The 14689-nt window shown below is 42.8% G+C and overlaps 1 protein-coding gene across 1 annotated transcript in view; it reads left to right on the top strand.

Moving 5' to 3' along the window:
- The first annotated feature begins 2001 nt into the window (after positions 1-2001).
- Positions 2002-14689, top strand: part of COCH (cochlin) — a 35721-nt gene continuing 23033 nt past the window's right edge. Inside the window, exons 1-3 of the mRNA XM_067532143.1 lie at positions 2002-2018; positions 2246-2295; positions 2494-2538. Of these exons, the coding sequence (XP_067388244.1) occupies positions 2271-2295; positions 2494-2538 (70 nt within the window). The 5' untranslated portion in view covers positions 2002-2018; positions 2246-2270. The remainder of the gene's footprint in view (positions 2019-2245; positions 2296-2493; positions 2539-14689) is intronic.

Below are 14689 nucleotides of genomic sequence, written 5' to 3'. Positions count from 1 at the left end.
CATGTGCAATTTTAAATTTCACTTTCCAGGAACAATAGCGCTAATAAAAGTCAACCACATGGGTGTTTGTAGACAGCAACCACTAAAGGAGCAGGAACATGGCTGAAGTTTGTTTAAAAACTCGCATAAATATTCCTGAAAATATGCTTATAGTACTCACTCTGCCCATACATAAGTAATATGATCATCCCCTACTCATGCCAACAAATCCTGTTTACCATACTGCCATGTATGCTGAATGAATTTGAACCTAATAGACTAAATGGTCTCTTAAGTTTCTGTTTACATTTAGATTTGTTGAAAAGCTAATCAGACTTTGATTTAAATCAGTGGCACCAACATACAGTTAGTTACTTCATCATCACAGACAAATATCTATGATGAACTCAAGCACAAATGAATCATGCATGAGGGGACTGGGTTTTGGGTTTTTTTCCCCATCCATCTTGAAAATTTGTACAAAAACATGTTTTCCTTACTATCTATTTTGCATTTGTGCTGGACTGAGTGTTCTGTGTGAAATGCTGATGATACAAGACGGTTGGACATCACTGATACTATCACTGTTTTATCAGGTGGCTAGATGGCACTGAATATCAGACCTGTCCCTATAAAATCAGGATATCTGGTCACCCTACTGTTTACCACACCTTTCCCAAATTCTATTAAACACGCAAATAGGCTACTTATAACCCTACTGGTACAACTGCATTGCAGACCTGGCGGGACTTTTTCCTTGTGCATTTAAGGAAACCAGCTGCAGCAGTTCATTTTTTGCCAGGCTACACCTTTCACGCTATGATTGTACAAAGAGCTAGGATAAAACATGCCCTTTCCCTATGGAAAGAGAAAGAACCTCCACCATTTCTTTAGTCACATAAAATATCTCCTATTCAGAACAAAATTTTGAAACAAGGTAATTGACAGCCCATCCCACTGACATTTGCTTAAAATGTTGTGTTACAAAAGATTTACCTGGAACATAATAATAATCAGATAAAATAATGTATACGGAAAAGGAACAATAGTCCTCCCCCTCCCCCTTTAAAAATCGTACAGGCAGAGGCCCAGAGGTTGTTGCAAGGGCAAAGAGAGTAACAATCTGAAAAGGTTCAGTAGACTGGTGTGTGTGTGTGTTTCAAACACACTCACAGACATTAAAGACGTTAACATTTGCCAATCTCTGAACATGGTATGACTGCAAGAATCGATACAAAACTGCATTGGTGTCAGGAATGAGTGGAACTCTGCTGATGAGAGAACGGGGACTCTAGGGAGCCAGAGTCACACCGAAGTGGACCCATGGCAGTAGAAAAACGAGAGGATGCGAATCAGATGAGCAGCTAAGGAAGCCAATGACTTTGTCTCGGAGATTCCTATTTCCCAAAGGAAAATTTCCATTCCTTCCATGAAGGAGAGGCGGGAGAAAGGAGCCGGGCTCGCTGCTGCCCAGCAAACAGCTGTATGTGCGCAAGGTGCAGCTCACAGTGCTAGCCCACCTGGGCAACAAGGGCTGTCTGTTAATTTGTACACCACCGCCCAAGGGGTGGCACGGATGGGCAGGAGGGCTGGTTGTCTGTGCGTCCATCGACTCTCAGAGCGGAGCCGAGCTCTCGGAGCCGAGTTCCGGTCTCACGGTCTCACGGAGTTGCTCCGGCGTGACTCCGGAGTCACGCCACTAGCGGCCAGGTTTACACAGGGAATCACCTTTCCGGTTAGTCTGGCGGGCCGTGAGAAGGCGGCAGCAGTGCTGCCCGCCAGGCAGCGCCAGCGGAAGGGCAGGGAGAAAAGGCCCGGCCTCCCCCCCCCGCCCAGCTGTTCGCGCCTCCTGCCCGCAGGCAATTCAGCGCTGGCGAGGCTGCCAGCCTGGCGCTCGCTCCCTCCCCGCCGGGTCGCCCGCCCAGGCCGCCCTGGCTGCCCAGTGCTCATGCGCTCGCTCGTGGAAGGGTTTAAAGCGAGCGCGGGCTCGCAGCAGCGCGCTCACATCTCCGGCCAGGCGGTGCAGCGGGGCTCCCGGGGTGGGTTGTCTCCCGCTCCCCTCCCCGCCGCCAGCAGCCGGGGCCAGTGCCTCGGGCCGGCCCCGTCGGGAGCTCCCCGGGCTGGTCCCCTGGGCGACCTGTGCCCGGGCCCACGCGAGCCCCCTTCACTCCCGCTAGCCACAGCCGGGGCCCCTGGGCAACCCCGCGGGGGGGAGGGGGCGGCTGCGGAACAGCGGCTGCGCTAAAGTTTTCTTCCCTTTCCCTAGGTGCGAGTGAGTGGGCGCGGCCGCCATGTCTCCTGTCCTGATGCTCCTAGGTGGGTAGCACCTTCCCTTCGCAGATCGCCCCTCTCCAGCCACGGGAGCCTTCCCCCCAGCCCCGGATCGCCTTGCCTTGCCTTCCCGAGACCCGCCGCCCCAACACCGCCACCCGCTTCAAATGCTCGGAGCTGCTCCTGGGACAGCCGCCGGCTCCGGGACAGCTCCTGAGCCCCTCTGTGTGTCTCTGATTACAGGTGGCTTCCTGCTTGCCGGCCCGGTGCGGGGAAGCGACGGCTCGGGTGAGTTGGACACGCTCCGTTCTTAACAAGCCGTTTCCTCAAAGATCCCGGTTTTTACATAGGACCCTGGATGAGTCTCCCACCAAAGGTTGTCTCTGCAGAGCTGAGCCACTTAGACACGTTAGCTGTCATCTCCCTCTGCAACCGCAGCGGAGCCTTTAGAGATTTACTTAAGATCTGGGAGTTCAGCAAGTGCTCCGCTTGGTCACTAAATACAAACGTGGGTTTGGTTTTTCCAAGTGAACTTAATTTTTTGTCCTTATTTAAATTTGTTTAAAATATCTGATAGGGGCCCGTTCAAGCATGTATACAACTATGCAGCACTTTAATAGTCAGACACCAAGTGCAAGTTAAACCAAGAAGCATGTCGGGTGGTTGGTTCCTTTTCTATCTTACTTGAAATTTACTCTCTTTAACTGTGATAGAAAAGCACTAATTATACGGGAATTTGATCCTGCTCTTAATGTTCATTAAGAAATGACTATGAACACACAATAGATATTTCTCTTTATGAAAAGGATAGCACCAACATATTTGTTAGAATTGCCAGAATCTGTTAAACAGGCAAAATATTCAGGCTAAAATCACATTGATAGGATCATATCTCAGATAAAACTTTGTGTTTGTGAGTCTAAAGATGCTAGCTATGTTGCTTTACCCATAGCCAGACCTTTCCTGCTGTCATTGTGTTACATAGCCACCGCTAGTGCCCCAGAGTTAAGATTGCAGTAACATTTCTGTTCAAAGCTGGATATTCAAAGTGGTTTGAAATCTACATGTATAAATTGCAGGAAGAGGAAAAATGCTGTTACCATATGCACCAGCCTTTCCTTTCCTGCATGCTATATCTCCTGTTGTGAAAGAGAATTCTGTGATGAGGTAACTGTTAACTAACACTTCCTTCTGAATTTATATTATCCTCCCTGCCACCAAAACAAACAAACAAACAAAATAAACAGAACCATCAACAAAAATCCGTTTACAAATGGGAATATCCAGATACGGTGATAAAATATTTTTCTTGTATATTGTTTTATTGTATTCTTTAGTACCAAAAATCTGCTAGGTATTTCACAGACAAGATAGCTGCTCCAAAAATTAACCAACTAAACAGATAAAAATGGGAGATAACATATAAAAAAGTAAAATGATTGAGCAGTGTTGTATAGAATGTATTTATTGTTGGTTCCATATTATTCTGACATAATTCTTTGAGAGGAGAACATAGGTTTGTAGCTATATGATGTGACCTGTCCTTTAAAGGTGAAAAGCATAGAAGGAGATGGAGGAGCAAAGATATCAAACTTCTCTATAGTGTAACAAACTGAATGGTAATTGTGGTTGTGTGTGTGTGTGAGAGAGAGAGAAACATTCACAGAGCTTAAAAAAGATATGACATCTGACAATCTCCATCCATGGCATGAATATAAGAATCAGTGCAAACACTTTAAAGCCTGTTCTGCCATGATTTTACCCTGGAAGGGAAGAAACGTATAGAAAATGTCCAACAGGCTGTGAGCTGCATATTAATAAGTGTCATGGATAAGTGGAACTCTGCTGGTGGGAGAAGGGTGACTCCGTGGAGCCAGAGTCACACCCAATAGGACACATGGCAGTAGAAAAACTAGAGAAAGTTAATCAGTTGAGCAACTAAGGAGCACAGCCACTTTATCTTGGGGATCATGTTCCCAAATGAAACTCAGTGAGGGCAAAAGAAAGGAGCCGGAATTCCTCCTGCCCAGCAATGAACTCCTGGGCTAAGGAAGCAGTGCACAGTCTTGATCCCAAATGGTGAGTGACTTCAAATTTTTATGTACAATATAAGAATTTGATTTGCTATTTTGTGTTTGTTTATTTGTTTTAACTTTTAGCAAACTCCTGAATATTAGTATGATGGCCTGATGTCCAGTTGCTACGTAAGAATCTTTACTGCAGACCTCAGACATAGGCAGTAGTGCAGAACCTAAAACAGGATCAATTTTGCCTGTTTCTTGTGCAGCTACATTAAAAGAGAGGGAATAGTTTTCAATACTGGCAGGGAAAAATGAAAGAGCTTTTTAGGATCCTTCCTAACTGGGTTAAAGACCCTGCAAATTAAAGGTATATGTGAAAGCAACTAAAGTGATATTAAAGGGACACTGACAATTTAATTTATGCCCTCGCTTAGGTTTGCTTTAAATGGTTTTCCAAAAGGTAATATTAAGAGAAATTTGTGTGCATTTTAAAAAGTGAAATTAAGTTTAAAAAAATATTTCCCCACCCTACTACTTGGAACCCACACTCACTCAACAGCACTATGTTAGTGCATCAGAGGTTTGGGGCAACATTTTCAAAAATGCCTATGTCCCATTTTCAAAAGTGGCTTAAGAACCTGAGTCTCACTGAAAGTCAATAGGATTTTGGCTCCCAAATCACTTAAGTGCTTTCAAAATTTTTACCCTTGATCCAACTCCCATTGAAATCCATAAGAATATTTCAGGTCACTTAAGTGGGAGCTGGATTAGGCTCTAGCTGCCACACATGAAACGGACCCTATGAGCCCAATCCTGGAAACACCAGTGTGTGTCGATACTTTGTTAGCTGGTCTTAATTAACTCTAGGTCGTTCAAAAGGAAACAGAAAACAGTATAAATGAAATGCCAAACAAGCAAACAATTAAAAACCTAACCAGCATAGCTATGACCCATTAACACATTTTTAAGACCAGTTATCCTTGTCCACGCTCAGGGCAAAATTGTGTTTAAATTGTATTAGAATAAACCTGTTAGTTAACACATTTTCCAACATGATGCATTTTCTCAATACGGACAAGACCTATGGGTAATTTAAACACATGCTTGTTTGGAAGCTCAAGACAAAAAGGAAACTGAGTACTCTAATTTCGCTGTCCAAGCAGTACAAAAAGGCAAAAGGGGGGAAAAAACAGTTTAAGCAGTAACGTGGCTCTTAAAGTTATTTTGCTTTTTGTAATCTCTGAAGGTCTATAGTGGTTTACAATGAAAATGTTCTTTAAGTATATGTGGACAGATTCTGCTCTCTCTTATACCCAAGTAACACAGGGTAACATAGCCCAACATTTGGTTGTGGATTTTACCTTGTTAAACTCTCTTTAAATATTTAGTGACTCTTGCTTGAAAGACATGTGAAAGTTGTTCATTATTTTCAGTAGTAAGTGGCAGAACTGTATAGTGCAAAGATGGTAATTTAGGAAAGTATTGGAGGGGACAACAAAATAAAGAGGAGTTATGGAATGTGCAAAGCTTCCCAGGGTTGTGAAGCACCTCACCACTGGTTGCCCTTAGCATGAAGCAGTAAGGTCTGTGCCTGCCGTAGGTCAGTTCTCTGAAACCACCAGCCTCTGGCAGCACAAGCACTACCTGCCACACCCCTGCAGGCCTCGGTTCCTCTGTGCAGGCACAGACCAATGCCCGAATACTCGGAGTGCTTATAAGAACGGCCATACTGGGTCAGACCAATGGTCCATCTAGCCCAGTATCCTGTCTTCTGACAGTGGCCAATGCCAGATACTTCATAGGGAATGTAAAGAACAGATAATAATCAATTGATCCATCCCCTGTTGTCCATTCCCATCTCCTGGCAAACAGCAATCCCTGCCCATCTGGCTAATAGCCATTGATGGATCTACCCTCCATGAACTTATCTAGTTCTTTTTGAACCCCATTATAGTCTTGGCCTTCACAACATTCTCTGGCAAGGAGTTCCACAGGTTGACTGTGTGTTGTGTGAAGAAATACTTCCTTTTGTTTGTTTTAAACCTGCTGCCTATTAATTTTATTTGGTGACCCTGGTTCTTGTGTTATGAGAAGGAATAAAAACACTTCCTTGTTTACTTTCTCCACACCAGTCATGATTTTATAGACCTCTATCATATCCCCCCTCTTTTCCAATCTGAAAAGTCAGACTTTTAAATATCTCCTCATATGGAAGCTTTTCTACACCCCTAGTCATTTTAGTTGCCCTTTTCTGTACTTTTTCCATTTCCAATATATCTTTTTTTGAGATGGGTGACCAGATCTGCATGCAGTATTCAAGATATGGGCATACCATGGATTTATAAAGAGGCAATATGATATTTTCTGTCTTATTATCTATCCCTTTCCTAATGATTCCTAACATTCTGTTAGCTTTTTTTGACTGCTGCTGCACATTGGGTGGATGTTTTTAGAGAACTATCCACAATGACTCCAAAATCTGTTTCTTGAGTTCCCTGCAGTATCCAGCCCCTTATCCACCAAACACTCACAGAATTACCAGGCTTGCTGTTCCCGTAGGAACAGTGCACAACAGCTTGTAATTCAGGACAGCTCTTTGCTTAATGCCACAGCACTAAGATATATTTATGGCGAAAACAATAATAAATGTATGATCAAAGATTAGAGATTCAAGTAATAGTGAATAAGAACATTGGAAACAAGTGGTTACATAAAAAAAACAAAATCATAACTCACTTTGTAGAGACTAAACTAGTAAGTTACTTTCTTGTCTAAAGAAGCTTATCTCACCCTAAGTTCTCCAGCATTTTCAGCCAAGTCTGGCAGAGACCCTTTGTTCAGGACGCAAAATTTTTTTTTTTTGGTCCCTTTTCTTCCTCAGTGCCTGCTCATCCCCTTTGTCCCACCAAATATACTCAAGGCAATATACCTGCAATATGCACCTCAGGACAAGGTTCTCTATCTCCACTGTGTTTCTCTTCCTGTCAGTTCTTTCTTACAATCTTTCATTTGCATTCATTTCAGACTGGCGATAAGGCAGTGGTTCTCAACCAGGGATACACATACTCCTGGGGATACGCAGAGCTTTTCCAGGGGGTACATGAACTCAGCATGATATTTGCCTAGTTTTACAACAGGCTACATAAAAAGCACTAGCGAAGTCCAGTACAAGCTAAAATTTCATACAGACTGTAGAGGGGTGCCGGTCGCTCCTCCCCCTCTGGGTTAGAGGAAGGCCACACCGCCTCCTTCATTCCCTGTTTATTGGCAGGGGGAAATTAGCCAATAAACCATTAGGCATTCTTGACCTTCCAGCGGGGCCGGGTAGGCACCCAGTCTGTTGCCCAGGCCTTTGGGCAGGGTGGGGCGGGTAAAGCAGCCTATGGCCCCCAGGCAAGGTGGGGCAAGCAAACAGCGTATAGCTCAGGGCAGGGGTTTGAGCACCTTCTGCAGTCTAAGGCTCAGGTAGAGGATTGCTGTGCCCCGAGGGCGTGGCAGGGTGGTAGGAGGATTCGGGCCCACCCCACTCCACCCAGTCCCAGCCCAGGGCCCTAAGAGTGGGGGAGCAGTCCACCACTGGGTCAGTGGGGAATTCCACCATAATACGCTGACTGGGGCACAGGCCTCAATGCAGCTGAATGGCAGTCGGCTGCCCTTGGACTACTTTCTACACCCTCCCTGGTGAGTACTTGGGTCCATAGGATGTCTTCAGTAACCCTGGGGCAGGTGGCCAGCAGCAGTCCCAGTGGTTCCCTGGCAGGCACAGACTCCTCAGCACACAAGGCTCCTGTGGGCGCATCAGCCATGGCAACAGTTGAGGTCCACAGAGCTGGGTGATGCTGGGGTAAGTGGCCAATGGCAGTCCTGGCAATTCTCCTGCAGGCACGGCCTCCTCAACAGGCAAGACACCTTTGGGCTCATCAGCAAAGGAAGCAGCCCAGAATGAACCAGATGCGTCTGCCTCCTTTGCTGTCTCAGCCCCTACTGAGCTGGAGGCTATGCCTTTTATACTTCTGGTTCCGTCCACCCACTTCTGGTGGGAGAGGAGAGCTTGATCTGTCTCCACTCATTTGGACAAGGGGGGAGGCTCTTCCCCCTCTGGGTTGGAGGCAGGCCACACTGCATCACTACACAGACAATAGCTTGTTTATACTGCTCTATGTACTATACACTGAAATGTAAGTACAATATTTATATTCCAATTGATTTATTTTGTAAGTATATGGTAAAAATTAGAAGGAAAGCAATTTTTCAGTAATAGTGTCCTGTGACACTTTTGTATTTTTATGTCTGATTTTGTAACAAGTAGTCTTTAAATGAGGTGAAATTTGGGGGTAGGCAAGACCAATCAGGCACAGAAAGTAGTTTGGAAAGGTTGAGAGCCCTTGTGATAGGGGACCTGTTCTGAAGGAAACAATACTCAATTTACCTGTAAACAGACAGATGGATAGACATCTCCTGTCTGACAGATAACTTGTTTTTCACCTTTACCGGTGACTAATACCTTGATACAAATTTTAAGAACGCATTTTCTATATCTATACATAATTCCTTATATAGTATCTGTACATACGTTTCACAATGATATTGATAGCCAGTGTGACACATGCCTTCATTTGAGAACTCACATGGCATTCTTTGGTGAACCAGAATGCACATACCAGAATCAGGAGATTCCTGTAACTCTTCTGCCCTTCCTTGACATTAAGAGGTTCTTGGGTCACAGAATGGTTGAAACCTATGGAATGGTTATTTGATGGATGTCATAGGAGAGAAGACAGACTTCAGCATGCCTTTTTAATAGGTTCTCCCTTTTCTTTTGTAGGCCCATCACTGAAACAAGACAGCCATCCTTATCTTTCTACTTAGAACTTTCTTCATTAAATCATGTGTAAATCAGGAAGAAATGCAGTGTGTTTCCACACAATCTTCTGAGGTGTTGTGTTTCTGTGAAGTATAGAGTGTGTGTGCAAGCCATAACCGAGCGGGAGTGGGGTCATTTCCTTGAAGTTTTTAATGGCCAATCCTGCATTCGCTGTGCACTCCAAACTCCACTGAGAGTCTATGAGAGTTTGGAATGGGCCCTTACCTATAAATTGCAAGATAAGCTTTTACTCTTGCAAAATAATGAGATTTAAGGTCTATATTTTCAAATTGCCACCACAAAATATTTTCATGAAATTAACAGAAAGTTCTATCAAATTAATTCAGAAATAGAATGAGGATCAAGAGAAAAATACTTAGGGGTGTAACTTATGTTTAATAACTGTTTTCATTATCATTTTTCTACCATGTGTTATTTGCAATTAAGCTAGGCACAGGTAAGTCAAACCACTGAATATTTAAAAGGACATTTCTATGTTTCAAATGTTTTAATACATTGGACAGGCTTTATACTCAGTGTTGAATTTGGATGTGTAATTAACAAGGCAAAAACTTTAGCATCAGGCCAAAATGATTATTAATTTCTGAATATACCAAATGTTTTGCATATACCAAATTGCTGTTCTGGAGAAGAACATTACAATACCAACATAACAGTAATATTAACTGTAACATGGGACGACTGATGGAGGTCCACAAACAAACATTTAAAAATAGAAGAAAACATACTAGACCATACAAATATGAAGGGGCGAAAGTATGAATCAAATCCAGCTCCCATGTCTGTGGCTGCAGAATTCTTCCTGGCAGCAGAACTGATGTAGTTTTGCTGAACTAGGAAAGTGATTGGATTGGTTGGGGAGAAGGGCTATGCAAGAAATACATACCATTATGCAGCTGGAAGAGAGTTTAGGTGAGGACTGGAGGATCTTGACCCTTTGGGGCTTCGTCTGTCCCCAAAAACCTCTCCTATGATGCATATGTGGAGTGCAGTGTGTTATCTCAGCCACCAGAGCTTAGATACCCTGTCCATGTGGCTCTGTAGCTGCACAGCAGTCTGTTGAGAGGTATCTCTTAGAGATATCCAGTGTACACCTCACTATATCGGTTGAATACTGGATTCCTGCATTTGTCCCAAATTAGCCAGGAGCATCAGGAGCCAATTTAATTGCTTGCAAATAGGAGTAATGAGAATTTCAGAAAGTCAGTTAACATCAAAGTGAAGAGCACTGGATTTTCCCTCGATTATGAAGGCACATGACAAATGAAAGAGGAAAGCCAGGCAAGGGACTGTCAGGATACTTCAGCATCTTGGCAACAGGCAGCATAAATAGCCATGAATTTATGAAGATTAAAAAGCAATAAAAAGATTTCACTAATTCACAAGATTTTCACAAATTAGAACCAAAGGAAAATCTGTGTTTTCAGATTAGGGACAGACTAGTTCTACAGCCTTACACACAATGAGCTGGCATGAAGCAGAGACTAGACCAGGGGTGGCCAACCAGTCAGAGACAAAGAGCCCAAAAATAGCTATAGATACTGCAGAGCCACATTTACCTTACCCTCCACCAAAAATTCACGCTGCTCCGTCAATTTCGGCAGCAGCTTGTCAATTTCACTTTTGAAAGTAAAAACTTTTTGGCGCCCCATACAATGCGCGGAGCCGCATTTGATAGAACAAAGAGCCGCATGCAGCTCACGAGAGCCGCATTTGTATGAGCAAAGAGTTGCATGCGACTCACAAGTCGCGGGTTGGCCATCCCTGGACTAGACTATATGGTATAGTCAAAGGAAAGGACCTTTAGGTTGCTCTCTTGTGGTGGTGAATACAGTGGCATCTTTAACATAAATGAGATTTCTGGAAGGGAAACTCTAATGGCAAAATAACGGATTTTTATAGCACCTTGTGGTTTCAAAGTGCCTTACAGCCTCTAACTACTTAATCCCCACAATACTCCTTTGAAGATGGCATGCATTTGTTCCCATTTTATAGATGTAGAAACAATGAGAAGTTAATGGCCTGAATTTCAAAGGTACTTGACTTCAATGGGACCTGGGGGTGTGCTGCTCAGCACCTCTGACAATCCAGTAAGCAAGGGAAATGGGACTAGAGCTTTGACCTCCAAGCCTGTATTTAAATCACTATACCATGGCACCTGCCTCATCTGCTCTTGGAAGTGCACACGGTTTCATTGATACTAATGGAATTGCATATGAATATTGTCATGACTGTACCAAAAAAGGGGGGACTCTCTTAACCTGAAGACATTTCCTTACATAATTTATACAAGAGGCGTGAGATCCTCATTGCCAATATGCTCTTGATTTTATTTTAGCCATTTGCGCTCCTAGAACTATTTAGTCAAAGTTAATCTGAAAATTATATGGAACTATTTACAGAGATAAAATTCTTTCCTTTACATTAAAAAAACCCAGTCTGGATGAAGCTTAACTTGTTAGTTCAAATTCAATTGCCTTGTTACTTACTGGAAATACTTTTGAGGCATGTGGCATGATCTTTCTGAATCATAACACTCCATGTCTTAGGCTCTGACCTAATGTAAGTATTATATCTGAAAGCAAGTAGTACCCAGAGTGTAGAGCAGAACATAAGTGCTGTGACTGTATCTTCCAGAGATTTATTTTGTATTTGCTAAGTACTAACAATATGCTTAGTTCTGTACAAGACACACATTTTAAAAGTCCCTGCTCTGAAGAGCATACAATCTAGGTAGGACAAGATGCACCATGGAGGCCCAGAAAGATATTCACTTTTTTTTAAGTAAAACAAACAAAAAAGTTTCATAAATATCCAAATAAAAAAGGATATTTTAAAAAGATTTCACATTTCGGAGGGGGAGAAGGGGCAGTTTGTCCCAGGCCCTCCCATTTGAGAGGGCCCCCAAAGTGAGTGGCACTGCAACCTGATGCACAGGATCACCGCACCACTCACTGAAATTTGGCTCAGCAGCCGCTCTGTCATGATGATCTGGTTGCAATGCCCAGCATGGGGAGCCGGGCCCAGAAGCTCAGGGTGAGTGTAATGCTGGCTTGCTCTCCAAATCCCCCACTCCCTGCCTAGGCCTCCTCGCAGAGTGAGGCGGCCTCAGTTTCAGAGTTAGTCTCTACAATCTCTGCAGCCCTAGGTATGTGAAGTTGGTGAAGAACTATTTTGTATGCTTGGGGAAGTTTAGTGGCCTACAGGAGGTCAGACTAGATAATCACAACGGTCCCTTCTGGCCTTGGAATCTATGAATCTATTCAGATCCAATTCAGATATTTTTCTCTTCATGCTGGTAGCATTTCTACATTTTAGGCCTATAGGCTGAATAGCTGATGATACAGTAGTTAACAGAGAGGAAAACAATCCATAGCAAAGACGTCAGGGGAAAGATTTGTTCTTAGAACTTCAACATCAGTACCCAATCAGGGGTCAGATTTGTGAGGCAGCAGTGATGTAACTTTTGAAAAAAATTCCAAATTTGCCACACTCCCACACTAGCTGGATGTGACACATTGACTGGGGGTAGAATCGTTAATGATGTTGCACATTTAGAAACAAGTTCTCAAAACAACTAGGCTTGAACGTCATGCAAAACTGTGTGCCCAAAAGTGACCCTACATTTGTGTGTAGTTACCATAAGTATATTTGCATATGGTATTCATCTAAAATCATTGCATGACTAATTACCAGTTCCCACATACAGTCACAGTAATTGTTCACATAATGTAGGTGCATCTATTTTGTACATGGCTCTCAGATTTCCAGTTTTGAAAACTTGCCTCTTACACAGCCATCATTATACTTCAGAGTTAACACCATACATCATATTGAGGGGAACAGAGCAGTTCACACATTTGTTTCACTTCCTAAAGATGAATTATGACATTGGTTCATATTTGAAAAATGTCTTCACCAGTTCAAGAATTTACAAAAATATTTTTGGTTTTTAATAAAAAATAAATTTCACAGACATTAATGGAGACAAAAGAGAAGTGTTGATACAGCAGACTGCCTCAAGCAGACTCCTATATCCAATTAAGTCAACTGACTATCCATTTCCATTACATAGAAATATCTTGTAAAATAACTTGGCTTTCCCTTTCTGTACTTACATAATGGAAAGCTCTCTGGAAAATAGCTTTAGATAATTATGATGTGCACAGTTGTATATGGGAATCTCAGAGAGCGGGAATATATTTGGTGTAAATCCAGCATCTTGTAAACATTGTTGACTGCACTGTCTGACATGAAATAACAAATTTTCTGAAGAATGAGTTGTTTAAATCAATCAAACAACTAAATAAACAATTACTACTGCAGTAGTGATCTTGTGCAGGGAACAGTCTACAGTAACTGAAGTCATATATTGGATGTTGTGATTGCTTTTAAACATTATTTAAACATTTAAGTAAATTGTCTTGTAAATGCTAATCTTAATTACTGAATGTTTATGTTGTATTTTAACTACTATACAAAAATGTCTGTTGCTAAAAAGAGAAAATAATATGCCTGAGCTAACAATGTAAAAAGCAGAAATAAGAGACAGAGACTTCCAGCAGGAGTCAGGCATCTGACTCACTGAGGTGCTTGCTTTTCAAAATCCCAGCCAAAGACAAACATGAAGTTTTCACTTTTCCGTGTTACATTTTATCCATGTCTATTGATCACGTGGTTGACTTGTTTTCATTAGGTCCTTTGTTACTTAAGGATGACATTTGTTTTAAGTGACTGATTAAAGCAGCTTCAGTTAGGTGCACTAAGCTTTCTACACTGTCTGTGAAGATGAGCTCTGTGAAGTTCAAGAGCTTGTATCTTCCACCAACAGAAGTTGGTCCTCACCCACCTTGACTCTCCTATGCTCTCCATGGCAGTAGTCTGCGTGTCCTAGGAAGAGGTAGCATTGCAATAATAGACCAAATTCACTCTTGCTGGCAGTCAAATGAAAATCTAACCTCCCTGCACAGCCTCAATTTTTCTAGTAGCCCTAATGGGATTTACTCCAATGGAGTGAAGATGGTACCACTGTCACCTTCCCTTATGAATTCCATCTTGGCTGGAAGCTTCAGCTTCTGCCGAGAGCTTCTTAGGTGCTCTGTTGGTGGAGGCTGTCAAGGAGATGGTCTGAGTCAACACATCCCCGATCGCATTCCTTTCTTGACCGGTGCTGCCCATTTTGGGGAGTTCACTGGCTCTCTAGCCTTCCTCCTGCCCATATGCCCGAGTGATAGAGAAAGCTGCTGCTGCTGCTTTGAACTGCTGTTGCCTTTTTTCTCCAGTGCCCTCCAGCTTTCCACCATCATCTATGCTGTGCTCTGCTGAATGTAGTTCAGTGTTTTCAATCATTTCTTTTTGGTTCTTGCTTTTTCCAACATGATTGTGAAACAAGATTGTGTAATCTTACTTGTCATTGCCCATTGTATATGCTGTGATCAAATCCTTAAAGGTAGGCTGCAGCAATGACAAAAAGGTATTATTTAATTTCAAATTAAAATGTGTGCTTTAAATTGAGATATGGGAGGTAGATTGA

Source organism: Emydura macquarii, unplaced genomic scaffold, assembly GCF_026122565.2.
Source record: "Emydura macquarii macquarii isolate MOO-44397 ecotype Brisbane River unplaced genomic scaffold, CSIRO-AGI_Emac_v2 contig_374, whole genome shotgun sequence".
Lineage (NCBI taxonomy): Eukaryota > Metazoa > Chordata > Testudines > Chelidae > Emydura > Emydura macquarii.
The sequence above is the reverse complement of the archived record's forward strand: the minus strand, read 5'-3'. Positions and strand labels throughout refer to the sequence as shown.